Below are 18716 nucleotides of genomic sequence, written 5' to 3' on the forward strand. Positions count from 1 at the left end.
CTGAAAATCATTTTAGTCATTTTTATATGGAAGCATCCTCAGACAGTGTAAATTCAACTTTGTTCAAATGATGACCCCCTGAGGGTAGGGTGGGGCCCAATGAGGGATCAAAAGTTTTAATAAGAACATATAGAAAAAATATTTCTTATCAAGAACAGAAAAGCTATGTTTAGTCATATTGATATGGAAGCATCCTCAATTAGTGTAGATTCAAGTTTGTTCAAATCTTCCCAAGTACAACCAAGCCATTTTTTATATTGACATGGAAGCATCATCAGGTAGTTTAAAATTCAAGCCCAAGCCCCGGTAATCTTTTCAATACTGAACTGATTTTTGCTTTTGCCTAGCCAATGTGCTCAGGTGAGCGATGTGGTCCATAAGCCTCTTGTTTAAGACAAGTTTTCCTGTTGATTTAGTATGGAATTTTTCATCCAAAAGCCGTTCCCCAGCCCTATATTTTTTCATTGCATTACGATCGATTCTAACCCCTCCACCGTTTATATGCTCCGGCTTGAAATCTGACGTTGAAAATGGCGGCTGCGTTGCTGCGACGGCACAGGCGGCGCACTGGACTATGCTCAAATGTTCTTCACTTGAATCCACTCCTTTAGCAACGCATGAGCATTAACTAAATGTCTACGTCGTAGCATGCCACGGGGGTGTGTCTATTGATTTTCACTTTGGAAGTAAAATGTACACAAAATCCATAACTTGCGACGGTGAGATGACTGGTACAGTGTACTACATGTAAATATATTTTGGTCCTCAGTATATTAAACGACAGAAGCGGTTTTTCTAAGTATGTGAAGAAGTGAAACTAAAAATTAGAGCCCGGTCGAAAGAATCGGGGAGAAATCGTTGTGCGTGTAAAACTGAGATCGTGCTACTCCATTAGAGGGGACAGCCAAGAAAAAAAGAAAAACCTTAGAAATATAGGGAATATTTAATCTTTATTATTGGATACTTGCATGTGTACAAACTCTGTGCGCATTTTTTGATATTAAATCATACCTACCGTACATGTATATATTAAAAATCAAGATGTTTCACATTATATCTTTAATCATTCTGTTGAATCAAAGAATTTGATTTGGTAATTAAGGTATTTCCAACCGGGACTTGTTTCGTATAGAGGGCACCCCCTCCTTTCTCTTTTCACAAGGTGTGTAACTTAATTTCACCCCCCGCTCCCAACACTTCAAGCTCGTATTAAATTATCAATTATAAATCTTATTTAACATGAACTCTGTAATTCTTCTGTCCCCCACCCATCACGTGCACATGCCACATAGTTTTCTGTAGTTTGCTTTGAGAGACTTTTTTCCCTTTCTGTTAAATTGAATCGTTCCAGACGTCTATCGTCGAATTTCTTTATTGTATGTAAACTACTCATTTATTCATCGAATATTACCTCAAGACATTTTAAGGACTTTACGGAAGGTACATCAACTTCTTGTAATGTACATGTACGATAAAATTAGGGACTTTCGAGCTTTTCATTTTGAGCAAAATAAATGAGAAAAAAAAAACCTTTGCAGAAAGATGGAAAACCTATTTCTTGGGGGAGGAGAGGGGATAGTTATGACAAGGTACTTTCCTAATTCAATTTTCTTCAGACACATGACTCTTATTACCATGTTACAAGGGGTTTGTGTTCCCTTATGGGGGGGGGGGGGAGGTTACAAGGTTCATTTTTCGTTCCTTTACATAGAAACTTGATTACGCGGAAAATTCAACGGGGGGAAGGGGATGGGAAAAGGACTCTGAGTTAAGAGGCGGATCTAATGCCCTGTTCAAAAGGAGAGTTTTAATTCGAAGTAAATTAATACAAAGTAAAATAATGCGAATTAATCTAATGCAAAATATTTACATTTGTAAATGTTTTCCCATAAATAACACTATTTGAACAAGTCATTTTTACACCTGTGTAAAAACAAGTTCGTCATGTGACCATTAATTGATTGTTTAGTCATAAACGATCTACGTAATTTCATAGTGACGTCATAAGTGATCGACACGTTCAACGCATTCAATTGATATCGTTGAGGTTTGAAAGAAAACATTAATCAATTTATGGGTTTAAAACTATAGACCGAACTATTTGTAATAAATCACAGTAAATATTAGTAATAATGTATCGTTTTAAAACTTTTATCGGGATGTAAATACGGGTTGACACGTGATCAAATCTACCATATCGAGCTTTATGGGATTTTATCACATGACCAACCCGTATTTATAATTACATCCCAATAAAAGTTTAAAAATGATACCTTATTTCTTAATTAAATTGCGTTTACACGACAGCTAATGCGAAGAGAACTAATGAAAATTAAAATTTTATTTCTACAGTAAGGCTTTCAGTAATGCTATTATGACGTTATTTGCAAATCATGTAACATTGTGCAGAGCTGAAATACATTTGACATAATATCATAGTGTCTGTACACATTAAGTGATTACCATAATTTCCCTTTGTTTTCAACTCAAAAATAGCACAAGTACCTATATCTGACAACCGACATGTGGCCTTTGACTTAATTCTGCCCTTACGCATGCGTCAAAATTTAATTCGAATTAGCTTCGCTTAGCACTTTTTCACAGGAGCTTATGCAAAGTAATTTAAATAAGAAATAAGGTATCATTTTTAAACATCTCTCGGGATATAAACACGGATTGGTCACGAGATCAAATTCCATAAAGCCCGAAGGGCATTATGGTAAATTTGATCTCGTACCAGCCCGTATTTATATCCCGATAGATGTTTAAAAATGATACCTTATTATTAATATTTACATTTGTAACTTATTTATGATTTATATTTGCCTGATTTTAATTTGTACGGTGTGAAGTGTTCTATTTTTCAAACTCAACGGCACTTGTTTCATCCATTGATTGCGTGTCGACCCTTTATGACGTCACTGAGAAATTACGTAGAGTGTTTATAACATAAGGAACCCGTGTTTATACGGACATAGATACACATTGCTTTCAGTAGTGTTATATAAAGGAAAGTGTTTGCAAATGTACATGTAAATATTGCGCAGTTAATTAATTCCAATTAAAATAATTCACATTTAATTCTCCGTGTGGACGCGGTTCAGATTTAATTCGCAGTAACTTACGTTTAATTCGTATTAAGCTCTCCCTGTGAACAGGACATAAGTTTAAAAAAACATCTACAGTTAAGGTTTTTGAAGCTTATGAAATTATAATGTGTCATGTTTTATACATCATACACACCTGCGACATCGATGAGAATTTGTCATTTAAGCTTCTGAATCGGGTAATTCTTCGGCAAGGATAGGATCTTATAATATTATTTATCTTTTTTTTCCCTTTGTAATATTTCGAATGACTGATGAGTTTTCTCTAGTGTGAATTGTGCAAAGTACGGCGTTAAGGTAAATCTGGAAACGCTGGGTGATTCGAGACACCGTAAATGGCACTTTTTCAACAATCATTCGGACTACTTCCATCACAAATAAAACTGGTAATAGTTACTTGTAATAAAGGGCCTTTTTACTTTTAAATGAATGATAGCATAAAAGATTATATGAAAGATGTATTTATCATTTATCAGGTCACCGTCAAATGCACAATATTGAGGAATGATAACGCTGTACGTAGCACGTTCTGAACAATGCAACAAATGAAGTCCCCTACACGGAATGGGTCATTCTTAATTATAATGGATTTTTTTAATAAACGATAAACAAATCGTTCTACAATATGCTACAAATGTCTCCCCTTAAAAAGGGCACAAACAAAAAAAACTTTATATTTTAAATTATGAAAGGATTTGGATTTTATCCTGTATGAATTTGTTTTTGTTCACATTTAAAAGAAATACAACAGCTGTTTATTTGTGTCCTTCGTAAAAACTGTGTGAAATCATGTACTACGCTTACGTTGCATTTTTATTTCCGGACTTACTATTTATAAAATATAAATACTGTTCTCACTCAATAACCGACACAAATTTAATAATGGACAAAGGTTTTTAGCTAACAATTTAATACACATAAAATATAAGAGTGGTTAATGCATGGGAAAATATTTAATTTAATGAAAGTTTACTGATTTTCCATGAAAAATAAACGGATTTTGCTGATCAGCTGGTTTTTGGCGTGGTTTTATGACCTCACTTTTACATATTGCGTCATTTTTATACAAGTTGACATTAGCTGTGATCTCAATTTAAACAAAACATAAAGGACTTGCACAAAAAACCGTAGTTGGAAAATCGTAAAATTTCTCGGCCGAATATAGCCGATAACGTACTTGGTTCTAACATAAAATGGATGCTTTATGTTTGAAATTAACGATTTCGTGGAAGATTTATTTTATTACATGTAGATCTTTGGAGTCAGTTAGCTTACTTTTATATTGATATCAGTTCTCATCCAAATTTAAACCTACTAAGATTGCTGTATTTTCAATAATGAAAACACAATTCATTCAAATAAACCAAAGATTTCCAAAAATGTCCTGAACAGATCCAATTATATCTACAAAGTATTTTTGAATACTTTAATACTGGTTTGTGATTATATAATTTTTGGGAGGTTTGAAAGAGGTCTTTAAAATTAGAATCATCAAACTTTGTATCCCTTAACTCACCTGAGTCTAAGGCTCAAGTAAGCTATTCTGATCAAAGTGTGTTCGTTGTCCGTCAGTCTTTTTGTCGGTCTGTTAACTTTTCACATTTTCATCTTCTCCAGAACCCTAAGCCAATTTTAGCCAAACCTTCCAGAAAGCATCCTTGGTCAAAGTGATTCGAGTTTGTACCAAAAAAGGGCCGTGCCCTTTTTAAAGGGAGATATTTCATAATAAGTGAAGATTAATGGTTTCATTCAAAATCATATTCTCAAATACCACTGCAAACTGAAAATCTAATACTTCAGTGAAAATTTCATAACATAGTGTAGACTCAAACCTATACTTATACCCCACCTCCCAAGGGCCAGATGTATGTCCAGTGTAGGATGTTTTATCGATATTGTCGGCATTGCTGTATATATACCTCTTAATTCATAATACACATTTACACATTACTCCTCATTCAACTATGAATGTTACTGTCACTTTTTAAACATCCCAATGTTGGATGACATCAAGTCAAAATCGTGTCAACATTGCACTCTCTTTTTCTGATTACATTGTCGATAAAGCAATGTTGGACAATATCTTTGTTAACCTTCAATGCAGTGTTAAATGATGTCGAGTGGACATCTTGTCATCATTGCCTTCTTTTTCTTGTTTACATCGTTCACATCGTCGACAATGTATGTTGGACGATATCGAGTCGAGATTGCGTCAACGTTGCATTCAGTTTCATGTTTACATCTTTCACATCATCGACATTGCAGTGTTGGACGATATCGAGTCGACATCGTGTCAACATTGCCTTCTGTTTTCTTGCTTACATCGACTTTGCAATGTAGGACGATATCGAGTCGAAATCGTTTCAACGTTGCACCTTGTTTTCTTGTTTACATTGTCGACATTGCAATGTCGGTCGATATCGAGTCGACGTCGATTCAACATTGAACTCATTTTCACATCGTCTTAATTGTAATGTTGGACGATGTAAACTCAAATCAACATTGTTACATTGCGATGCCAACGATGTAGACATAGAAATTATAACATTGTAGATGATGTACACTCGATATCAAATCAGCATTGTCTATATTGTGCTGTCGACGTCGACGAAGTTGACATACAATGTAGAAATAATTACAATGTAGACGATGCAAACTCGATATTTATGTTATTGTTAACATTGTGATTTCGACGATGTCATCATAGTGAATGAAAACAATGTAGACGATGTAATCACGATATCGTGTCAACATTGTCGACATTGCGATGTTGGCAATGTCAATTTAGAAAGACTAACAATGCAGTCGGTCTAAACACCATATTTTGTTCACACTGTCTACATAGCGATGTCGACACTAATGAATTGACAAATTGAACTGGACATGAATGAAGGGCCACACAGGGCAATTAAAATTTTAAATAGGAGTATATAGGAAAAAAACTCTAGCTTAAGAAACTTCAATCACAGCATAGGAATATTTAAACGATCAATATGGAAGCACCCTCAGTTAATTTCGATTTACTAGTGAGTTTATTCAAATCATAGCCATGAAGTTTAACAAAGAAATATTTATTTTACACAAAAAAATCTGTTAATCAGAAATAGCAAGGCCAAAATGACTAAGGCCTAGGTAAGCATTATGGGTCATGTGCCTCTAGTTAGTTCGCTTGAGCTAAAACTATTTTCCGATCAAAATATGGGTTCGAATCCCACTGTAAGACGTGGAGACCGGTCCTTCGGATGAGACCGAATAAACTGATCGAGGTGCCGTGTCGCAGTAGGTGCTGGCACGAAAAAGATCCCTTATTGCTCAATGGCCCTGAGTGCAGAGTATAGGTCTAAATTTGCAGCTCTCCATCGGCAAGTGGTGGCGTCTCTATATGAGTGAAAAATTCTCGAGAGGGACATTAAACAACAAACAAACAAAATCCGATCAAAATGTATCTGTTATCTGTCGTTGTCGTCTTTACCTTCTACCAACAGACCAATTATAGCCAACCTTCGTCAACAGCATCATTGTGTAAAGGAAACTTAAATTCTTCAAATGAAGGGCCACGTCCTCTATAAAAATGAGGAAAATGAAATGGCGTTAAAAAACTTCTCAAGAACCACTAGGCTGTAAAAGATGAAATTTATGTGAAAGCTTCATCGCGTAGTGTATATTCAAGTTTGTTAAAATCATGACCCCCGAGGGTACGACAAAGGCAATCAAATATTTACATGGGAAATTATAGGAAAACTTTATCTTTAAAAATCAGAGGAACAGAGAAACCATAATTATACATATTAAAATGCAATCAACATCAGATTGTGTAGATTCAAGTATGTTCAAATCATGATCCCGGGGAAAAGGGTGGAGCCAAATGAGAAAGTCAAAGTATAACATTAATATATATGGGCGAATATCACTGAAATTTTCTCATCAAGAACAGCAAAGCCGTGATTAGTCTTACTAATTTGGAATATTCTTAGGTAGTGTAGAATCAAGATTCTTTAAATAAACGCCGAGATATAATATGGACTTAACGGGAGATCAAACTTACGTAGGAAAAAATCTTTGAAAAACTTCTTCACGAAAGCATCAAAGAAATGATTATAGTCTTATTACTCTGTAAGCATCCAGAGGTAGTGTAAATTCAAGTATGTTTTAAACATGAACCCCCATGGATAGGATAGGGCCACATTAAGTAATCAAAGTTTTACATACGAAATTATAGAAAGAGAATCTTTTAAACCCTCAAGAATAACAAAGCCATGATTATTCATAATAATCACGAAGCATTCACAACAAGTGTAGATACTAGTTTCAAACAAACTGTTGGAATCTCAAAGGGAACTAATTGTGATCCTTTATTAGCTGACCTGTTTTTATATTCCAATGAAAAAATTTCTACATGAGTAGAGGAAAACACACTCTGTGGCCTTCAATTGAACATTCAGATATTTCGACGATTTTTTTTACAGTTAACAATACATGTAGTTATTTTCATTCATATGTCGACTCGATATATTCTAGTGAACTTGAAATAAAGGAGACCACAGATTTATATTTGGGTGGTTTACTGATTATAAACGATAAGGGCAAACTATATTGTATGAGAAACGAGATGACTTCAGCTTTTCCATCGTCAACTTTCCTTATGTAGTAATATTCCACTGTCACCTGCTTATCATGTTTATGTCTCACAAATTATTCGCTACTCAAGAGCTTGCTCTGAGTGCAGTCAATTTTTAAAGCGAGGCATGCTACTCACTAAAAAGTTGGTGTTAAAGGATTTAAACAACCTCGTTTAAATTAAGTCAGCACTCCATAAACATACACACGTCCTATAAATAGCAGACAGTTTGAAAATATTTATATCAAATTCTAAAAAAGATTTTTAAAAAATTAACCGTAATATATATAATCATACTAAGCATTAAATTGGCAGCAACTATCCACGTGCTGATCATGATTCCTTAACGAGGCCGAGTCTAATTATTTCTATCCTAGATATTTTGATAAATTTTCTTGTATGAATTTTTATTATTATATTAATTGTTTTAAGATAAAAAAAATCGAATGTTTACCATCCCGATTTCTTAGGGGGCCATCTCAAAAGTTGTAAAATTTTACTATTGGACCCTATGGGAATTTGATGGAAAAGCGTCAAAATTATCACATTTTCCCCATATTTTTTGTATTTCTGCTCTAGGGATTTCTTTTTCATGAAAGTTATTGGTAAAAGTCACCAAATTGTGAAATTTCAAAAAAGTTGACCGTCTAGGTTGGTCTAGGAATTATTACAAACTTAAGTTTTTTTTTTTTCAATGCCAAATACCTTCTAAATATGCCATATTGCGATACACATGTGTATATATCGGCGCAGATGAATTATTTTGATTTAAAAAAACAATATTTAGATTGCTGATATGTTTCTTTTAATGTTCTGTCAACAGTTTTAAGTAAAATGTGCATATACGTCTTGAATACTCAAGCGAGTCATGCTTCAGCGTCATGCATTGCTTACAAACCCGGATAACTGTGATGTCGTTATAGCCATTTCAGCGTTTATTCCTACTCATTGTCTTGAAAACACATTTTCAGACCCATAGACGTTATAAATACTGTTAATTTTGTATTAAAGTCACAAAAACTAGGAAATGTGTAATGCCATACTTACGAAATTAATAAACTGCGCAAAGTCATGCGCACTCGAGTTAGACTCGGCCTCCTTAAATCATGCCGATGACTTCTACAGATGATGCATGGTGCGTTGATAGCGAAAGAAACATTTCGTTGTGTCATTTGCATCTGTAGCATTTTTTGTACTAATTTTAGTAGAAGTGTAATAATCCGAAAACAATTCGTAACCAATGGCATTTTTGCATCATTAAGTTCCAGTCTGTTGAGCACTTATTGTATTAAAAAAAACAAACAAACAAACAAACAAACTTTTGGTTAAATTCGTAAATAAACATATGATAAATATATAAATCTAATGTTGTTAACTTTCGTTTTTTTTAATTTATTTTTAATTTTTTTTCTATCAGGTACATACCATACATATCCGCCGGATGTAAGGTGTTTACTGTACTCCTTACTGTTAAATGAGAAATATCAGTTAAATCTCAATGAACAATCACAGAGAATCATAAGGGACAAAATCAGAGACAGATATTTCACTGATATCACTCATGAAGGCTGGGTAGATCTTCCTGCTGGAATCACAGAAACACATAATGGTGTGATAACCCTAAAATCAGACGATATCCGACATGACGTCATGTACGCCTTTGTTACGGAGTGTTTGGTGGAGGATAGTGATCTGGAGTTTTTCCTGACCACGGCGTCACGTGACGTGATATCAGAATACTGCAGGTCCTGGAATTATAAGAGGAGTGATGGAGAGAGATGTCTGTATGTACTGCGCAGACCAGAGAAGATGTACGACCTCTTCATAGACAGACTACAGCTGGACATCATCACACACTGTACCATGTCTGACAGGGGAATTCATGGCAGTATCAGTAAACGTTGTAAGTATTTCTTTAGTTTCTTTTTTTTTTTTTTTCATTTCTCCAAATGTGTATGACAGCTCTTTGTCTAGTATGTTCATTCTGTTTGTTTGTTTGTCTGTTTGTCTGTCTGTCTGTTGCAACTTTAACCTAGCCCATAACTATTGCGCTGTCAAGGGTAAATCTTTAATATCTGACATGAGTGTTCATTATGACAAGACCTTTCCATTGGTACAGAAATTTTTGATCATGTGACCTCAACTGTGACCTTTGTCCTACATCTGAAAAACTTTAACATTGGCCATAACTATTGCACTGTAGTCCACGTCCCACTCCAGAATTGTGTTACCATTGTGAGCATAGTGTTTCACAAACACATCTTGTTACTATGGATTTCAGATTGTTATATTTTATTTTTTCTCAATATATACTTGCAAATGTTTGATATTAAATGGAAATATTATTTTTATATTCAAATTCTTAGATCCAATGGCAAATTTTACAGCATTGGTATAGAATTTATAAGATTTAAAGTTTCGAAATCTCAAAAAAATGTTCTAGTGTAAAGTTTCATAGTAAATCAAAGTATCAAAGTATTTATTATAGTTAACTATAGTAAATTTTTGTTAGGGCTCCTTCCCACAGAAACTGGATTCGGCACATTTGTGATCGGCTTCGGACGATCACAGTTGAGGCCTCTGTTAATGTAAATATTTGCGTACACATGACGCACTGTACTTCTTTGTTAACTGTACAGTGAGAGCTTCATGTAAAGTTTCATAACAGGTTTTAAGAAGTAAGGGGCATTCTTTTTGATGAATTGACACTGAAATGCAAAACTTTATCAGTTTCATGGTGCATAAAAAATACGTTTTTCTTTATATGCTTGAGAATTTAATTCGGAGATACACTTCCCAAATGTTTACTCGTTCGTTGTTGTTGCGCAAATCAACAAAAATATTCACGTTTCATCGAATTCAGAAAGTGTGACATATTCTGTTTGGTCAAATTATAGCAAAGTGGACTTTAAGCATATTTACACATGCAAAGAAGTTTCATATCTCATCGATTTAAGTTTAGATGTATTTATTTTGAATTATATCGTTATGATAAAAAACAATGCGCTTGACAAATCACCTAACATGCAACAACGATGGCGAAATGAATCCAAAGCTAGTAAATTTTATTTGGTATATATATCTGGTGTTAATAATAGTCTAGCTTTAATAATGGGCAAGGTTTCCTTAAATTCGTTTTCCATGCGTGGCAAAAAAAAGAAGAAAGTTTCACTGGTTACAGAGGTTAGATCTTCACAGAAACCTTTTAATAGGATTGTTCTTTACACATTATACTCATTTGGAAAATAATGTGAAACTAGATGAAATCTTGTTGCGAACAACGAGTAGGTCTTCCGTCCGATTTCTCGATAAGATGAGATGTGATTTTGACTAAGATATTCATTAAAAGATAATGACATTTAGACATCACTCTGTTGGTTAAAAAAAACTATTTTGGACAACTTTTGTTCAAAATTGTTCATCAAAATGTTTCAACTTTTCGAGATATCAAACTTTAAAGATTTAGCATTCTGGCACCTTATGGCCCACATTTACGCAATAAATGATTTTAAAATTTACAATGTATTGGTGCTTTTGGTAACCTTAAGCATTTGTACTACAGTAATTTGAATAAAAATTGATCATTAAAAAGGTATAGATGAAAGCATTTTGCCCCCGAACCCCCCCCCCCCCGACCCTCTGATTTTTAGGGGTCAGTCCCTTTTTCCTAATGTTAAATGAAAGATATTGTGCCTTTGAAGACTTTTTGTTCATGATCAACCATTATTCAGAGGGTTTTTTTTTTCCTTTTCGAGCTATACAGAATAGAAATATTTAAGGACCAGCCCTTCAAGTCCTTAATGGGTCTGTTTTGCACAATTGAAAGTCTGCATATTGTTAAGAACATAAATCTTAACATCTTCTGTTTAATATTGAATTCCTTATCAGAATACTTCCCATTTTTGGGTTATAAAGCGTCAAAGATTTAGCATTCTTGCTCCTTTTGGCCCTTTATTACTAGTACATAGTATATCATCAAAATTCTATTCTTTATAGTTGCAAATCGTTAATATGAACATTTTTCTTTTTTGCTCCAGAAATGCATTACAAAATATAGATCGTTCAAGACTTAAAGATGAAGGAATTTGGCCCCTCTGAGTCCCTAATTTGACTGGTCAGCCCCTTTATCTTTATAACAAATTGAAGTCTTTTTGTTCAACAATTATCTAGTTCAGAAGCTTTTCTTCCTTTTGGAGATATGCAGAATAGAAATATTTAGGAACCAGCCCTTCAAGTCTTTAATGGGGCCCTTTTCCGAAAATTGAATGGTTGTATTTTGTTTAAAATATTATTCTGACCATCTTTTGTTCAATATTGCTTATCACAATATTTCCCCTCTTCGAGATATAGAGTGTCAAAGATTTAGCATTCTGTCCCCCTATAACCCCTAATTACCTAATATTTGTCAGAATTTTAGAATATATTATTTCAGATTGTTAAGAAAAACATTTTTGCTTTATTTCAATACAAAATATTAATGTTAAAAAGTTATTTATGAAGTCTGTTGGCCCTTCTGAGCCCCTAATTTGAGGGGTCAGCCCCTTTTTCTTCATGTCAAAAGAAAACTCCTGTGAATTTGAAGATTTATTCAGAAATTTCTTTTCGTTTTCAAACTATATAGAATAGAAAAAATTAGGGACCAGCCCTTCAAGTCCTTAATGGGGCCGTTGTGCAAGTTGTTTATTGTTTAAAATATTATTCAAAACATCTTTTGTTCAATATTGCTTATCAAAATATTTACCTTTTTGGAGGTATGAAGTGTCAAACATTTAACATTTTGTCCCCTTATGGCCCCTTATTACAACCAGGTTCATTGTATGATATATTTAAATCTGTGCTACTTGGAAAACACTCTTTTAAACTCATTAGTACCCGTTGAATACTACAGAAAAAATATTTCGAACAAGGTTGCACTATTAAAAACAACAATTGAACAGAACACAAAAAGAAAGGTCAAACGAGTTAAAGGTAAAGATAATGACACGATAATGAATAATAACATAGCCAAAAGAATCTTTTTTTTTTCGTTGTTCAAATAAGATAGTTTAAAAATGGATGCAGTACTGACCGTTTTGATAAAAAGAATGATTTTGAATAGCTTGAATTATCAAATCTATCGAAATACGTGATCCTGAAAAAATGTAATCATTGATAGTTATTTTCAGTGGTAGTCCCAGAAGAAATACTTGTATGGGACCAGGAGGCCAGAGAGCGGTATGTCGAAAACGCTAAGAGAGGAACAAAGACTGAACATCACGCCCGGGGAATGATTGTAGGATGTGCCGGGGCAGGAAAGACCACGCTACTTAACCGTCTTCTCGGTTATAGTGAAAGAAAGATTGAGGAAGTAAAATCTACTGAAGGATTGGAGGTGCATGAGGAAATATTTGATGTAGATGATAAAACAAAATCATTAAAAGGTAGAATGTTAGTAATTTAAATGTAATCTGCTCTAGATCTTTGGCAAATATGAAATAATATGACCCTTTTCTTTCTTCCCATTTAAATGTAAACATGAGGGGAAGAAATTGAAAAAAGTGAGATCCGACAGGAAATATTGACAGGAAATATTTTTAAATAAGATGTGTTTGGGAAACACTGATGCCCCCGCATGGCAGATCATGGCTAAGGTAAAAGTTTTTCAAATGCAAGTCAAAATCAAAGGTCAAGATTCAGAATGCCTTAGCACTACCCGTTCAGAAGTCATGGCCAAGGTAAAAGTTTGGTAAAATTTTGCAAAAGTGGGTCAAACTTTATGGTCAAGAGATAAAATATTTTGGTACTAAAAGAAAATTTTTGTCGCAAGGAATACCCGTGTGAAATATGAGAGCCATAGCTCCAACCATTCAAAAGCCATGTACAAGGTTTTAAAGTTTATGCGGATGAATAGACAGACAGACGGACCGACAGAGCAAATACTATATGCCCCCGAATCTTCGATTACGGGGGCTTAAAAATTGAAGACACTCATTGATCGGTCGTTGTGGTAAACAGTCTTTTTTTTCAATTTTAAGATTATGCCAAGAGGAAAACAACTGTAATGTTAATGTTGAAAAGGAAAAGTTAATTTTCACTTCTAAAAATATTGATTTCCAGAAATTGGTAAAAAAAAAAAAAAAAAAAAAAAAAAAAAAAAGGAGGGGGTCCTCTATAAAATTTTTAATTGTACTGTGAAAATTCAATGAAAATCGCTCTTGGATCAATTAAAAACAATTTTGAAACGCATTGTAAACGACTATTAACAATTTCGTGAAGTCACTTAAATTGATTAGTATAATCGCTTTATATATGAGTAAAATATTTAAGTAATTTCTAATGTTGATGTTGATAAAATGCATATTTTTCGTCTATTTGTTGCCTTATTCATTCGTTGTGTAAAAGCTAAGTGACGTCATCCTTTGTTTCACACAGAAATAGATATGATGTACTCCTGAAAATAATATTTGACTATAGCTAGTACATTCTTTGAAATATGAGATAGAAACAAAAGAATGACGCCACAAAAATGTTTTAATTTCACAGAATCTTTAGTACATATTGTCATTGTGCACCACTTAAATATATTTCATTTTTTGATCGGACACATATTTAGAGTTTCCCACAGCAAAACAAAGACACTGACGTTCTTTCTTTAATATTGAGGGATACCCATCTCTTATCCACAACTCCTCCTATACCACTTAATAAAATAAAATTATACTTTCAAAGAATCTTTGTTACAAAGTGTCATTGTGCATCTCCTATTTTACTTTCGATCGGACACATATTTCGGGTCTCCCATAGCAAAACATGGACTTTGCCATTATATACATATGGGAGCCGGGGGTATCATTTTGTTAGCTCAGTGCTCTTAGTATCTCTAGTTTAGTTAGCTGGCTGACTAAAATGATTACTTTGTCGGATACTTATTTATTAAAATCAAGGTAACCAAAAATTCTGCTGATGCTGGTAATATTAAAGGTAGTAGAGATAATATTGATTTTGATTTTCGGCACTCACAGTAATTAAAAATCCGATTCATCTATACTTTTAGTTTTTATGAACAAAATACATAAAGCTTGGAATGGATTTTTGGTTTAAATGTTGGTACTGCTGGTGATTTATTTCTAATTCTAGTTGTGGTGTATTTTCGAACAATGCTGACTGATTCCCAACTAATGATATTGCAAGTAATTTTAATGCAGTTCATTAAGTAAGATAACAATGATTGAAATAACAGATAATACTTGACAACAATTTACTGAATGCCTGAATATGTTTACAGTGAAAACAAGATATATGGATCACAGAAATAAAGAAGTAAATGCAACAAATGTTGAATCAAAGACTCTGACATTCTTTGACTTTGGAGGACAGTGTGCGTACTACGCCTGCCACCAGATTTACCTGACCAGGAGAGCTTTCTATGTTGTGGTGGTGGACGCTTCTAAACGTCTTGACCAGAAGGTGGATAAGGAAGTGTGTGATCAAGATGGAAGCGTTTTTTCTGGATGGACATATGGAGGTATGAATTTTGCAGATCTTATTTTTTTTTTACATTTATTTTATACCTATTTATAAATGTATGTATGTCTTGCACCAAATTCTTAAAATGTCTTCATAATAAGTATTTAAAAAGTTAATCCTTTCTATAACAGGTCCAGAAAGATGCATGTGCATTTAGGAGGCAAAAGCATTTTCAATTTGTTGTCACGTCTCTTTTTCTCTTCTACTTGCGCGTTGTGTTTCTTAAACAGCAAAGATTCAGTTTTTGAAATGCAGCACTTTTGTGGTAGTTTTATTTTCAATGGTTGATTTTAAAATGTTTTTAATCTGTTAACGTTAATAAGAATATAAACTTTAACTTCTCACATATGCCTGTGTAGAGAAACCCAAGTTCGTATCATTCCTTAAATTTTCTTATTGACAGCTCTTTCTAAATTGACATCTACATGTATTTTTAATTCTACTACAGTTATTGCCCAATATCAAAGATATACCGCGGACATTGTTCTTCAATAAATCACGAACGTCATTTAACAATCATCAGATCAGAAACACACATCAAACCTGTACAGTTGAAAAGAATAAGATATTTCACTGTAGAATCTGATACTTATTGAGATCATATCGATGTTTCGTCTTCCGCTGTCTAAGTACTGTGTATTGCCGAAACAACTGACAAATGTCGTTTTTTATAGCTACATGGTCCTGTTCCACGGACCTCCCCAAAACATTTACAATCCGTAAATTTACTAGAAATAAAGCAACAAAATAGACAACTTATTTTATTATTTTACATTCATAAAAATTTATAACTATATGTTGCAAACAAATTTATAAATAATTAAGGGATATTTTTAACCCAACGAAAGTTCAAATCGTAGGCATTCTATTGCGATCGATACACAAGTAAACAAACAAATTGACCCTCTGGTGTTAAATGGAACAGCTTAATCGAGACATGGTGACCAAATTCGTTTCTTTACAGAGGAAGCGATCAGCCGTATTTAAGAGCTGTTAGTATACTGAAACGCAAAAGAAACGCAACAAGCAGTAATATACAAATACTTGAATTTTTTATCTAATGATATTCAAAAATGAATACACTATGGTAAAACTCGATTTAAAAACATCAGAGATTTGATAAAAATGTGAAATGATTATCATTAAATTTTGGAAAGTAGCACATGACTGTTAAAACACCCCCACCCCACCCCGGCCATTCAATTACAGCATGCACAACAGTTGCAGCTTGATTTCTAAGATACAATAGGTTCATCAATCTCGAGATCTGAGCGAAAGAAATATTCTTTGCTATGTTTGAATGCTCGTTTTTCAGATGATGAAGTCGAATTTTCTCTAGTCAAGCGCGGTGTGGTAACCCTTGGAATTCCCGTCCAAGGACTGTCATTCATGCTAATGATATGTAAGAGCCTGTTGAGGCGCGATGTGGGTCATATTTGCATCTGCAACTCTCAATCACCTTTATTTTGAGAATTTCCAGCTAGAACAATGGAAATGCGTACTTAAGTCATTTTCAGGAAGCCTTGGCATCGCTTACGGAAAAGAAAGGGGAATTTATTTTTCGGAGCATTGCTGCATTACTTATAATAAACAGATACAAATCCTTAACACCCGATATTATTGCCAAATGTTTTGTTAAACATGCAATTTTTGATTTCTGTTAAGCGGACTCAAACTTTACTTCTGGTAATGGTATGAAAATCATTTAACAGTTAAATTACCGATATTTACAAAGTTGAAGATGTCCTTACTTTTTAGATACAAAATTATATCTTATATGTAATATTTTCCCCTAAAATATGATGTTGCGTTTCTTTTGCGTTTCAGTATAGAATATTTTTATGAATGATGCAGGATAACCTCCGAGGTCGAGAAAATCGAGAAACATTTCTCGACTTCAGAGGTTATCCTGCATCATTCACGATCCGTCCGTCCGTCAGACCCGATCTTGTCATCGCAATTATATATATGACGTCAAGGACATGTTAGACTGCAGCGTAAAGAAGGGGAGGGATGGATCAATCGATTTCACCATTTTTGAATATTTACATCATCGTTTAAAATTCTTAAAGATTTTACATAAAATGTTTAAGCTCAATAAGTTGAACAAAAATTATATAAATACAGGTGATTATAATAACGTTTAACACCAACATTAACGGTGACTATGACGTAGTCAATTGAGTTATGTGACATGTGTCCTGTCTCCCCTTAAACTGCCAAGGGTTTGTTTTGCAAAGTAGTTCAAAGGTCAAGGTCAAGTAGATTGTAATGCTGGTATTTTTCATGATGTCTTATGACAAACAATGCTCATGCTATATAACAAAGGCTTTAATTCTTAAATGTAAAAATGTGCTGTATACCCGCAATATGAATTATTTTGTAAAGTAGGTCAAAGGTCAAGGGTCACGAGATCCGTAACTATGGTTATTTACAAAAGTCATAGTGACAAGCAATATATGTGCAAAATATCAAATCCATTCCTCTTACAATTCTCGAGAAATAGGCTGTGACAGACAGACAGCTAGACAGACAGACAGGCGCCGGATAAAGTAGTCCTTAAGTGCCGCTCTGCTCTGCAGATCTTCTTCTCAAGAACAACTTAGCCACCATTGGTCATATTTATACAGAAGCAACTTTTGGTTTTGGTAGAATCAAGTTTGTTCAAATTATGAACCCTAGGGGTTAGGAGGGGCATAACAGAAGGTCAAAGTTTCACTTAACGACGACGGACCTAATCATTTCTGCAATAATTTTTTTTAATTCAAATTTTAAAATGAGGTAAAGTGACTTATGTTGAGTTAAAATCAATAAAAAAAAAAACATATGGTCATTGACGTAAATTTTTAATGGGGAGCGTTCCAAAAGTTAGCGATGGAAATCGATAATTGCTATAAGAAGTAATGGAAAATCGCCAGTGTAGGGTATAAGATTGATCATTCAAAAAATTCTGCAATAAAATTTTTATTCATATTAAAGGACAATGTAAACAAGACAATTTACTAGCAAATTATGCCAAAAAGTAAATGGGTCATCGGCTTAGATTTCTCAAGAGGGCATGTCAAACTCAGGTAAAGAGCACATTTTGGGAAAGAGCAAGAGCCACTTAGGGCTTTTTTTGGCCCTGAGAACTTCTGAAAAATCGAAACGACTCAGTTTTAGTTGAAAATGCAGTATTTATAACTTGGACACTTGGTGACCGTGTATCTATTGAACATGACGTAATTTTCTCTCTAGTCAATGCATTATGACGTCATAAAATGCGTCATTTTTCCCATATCCTGTAAATTCCCTTAAAAATGGCCAAAAGTTGAGGTATTTTTTCAATATTATATATAGAGCACAACCTCTGATCCAAAATATGCAATTACATAATAAAAGATCTGTTTCTGAAGATCACAAAACATGTTTTAATTTTTGGATCGTGGGCTGTGCTATATTTTAATTCTTTGCTGAAGGTAGTCAAATACGCATGTTTTCTGCAA

The 18716-nt window shown here is 33.9% G+C and overlaps 1 protein-coding gene across 1 annotated transcript in view; it reads left to right on the plus strand.

Annotated features, from left to right (window-relative positions):
* LOC133200274 (uncharacterized) overlaps positions 1-18716 on the plus strand; it is a 40609-nt gene that overhangs the window by 14249 nt on the left and 7644 nt on the right. Inside the window, exons 3-5 of the mRNA XM_061336086.1 lie at positions 9143-9628; positions 12891-13145; positions 14990-15229. Of these exons, the coding sequence (XP_061192070.1) occupies positions 9143-9628; positions 12891-13145; positions 14990-15229 (981 nt within the window). The remainder of the gene's footprint in view (positions 1-9142; positions 9629-12890; positions 13146-14989; positions 15230-18716) is intronic.

Source organism: Saccostrea echinata, unplaced genomic scaffold (assembly GCF_033153115.1).
Source record: "Saccostrea echinata isolate AGI-Se365-2 ecotype Australia unplaced genomic scaffold, CSIRO_AGI_Sech_v1 ptg000038l, whole genome shotgun sequence".
Lineage (NCBI taxonomy): Eukaryota > Metazoa > Mollusca > Bivalvia > Ostreida > Ostreidae > Saccostrea > Saccostrea echinata.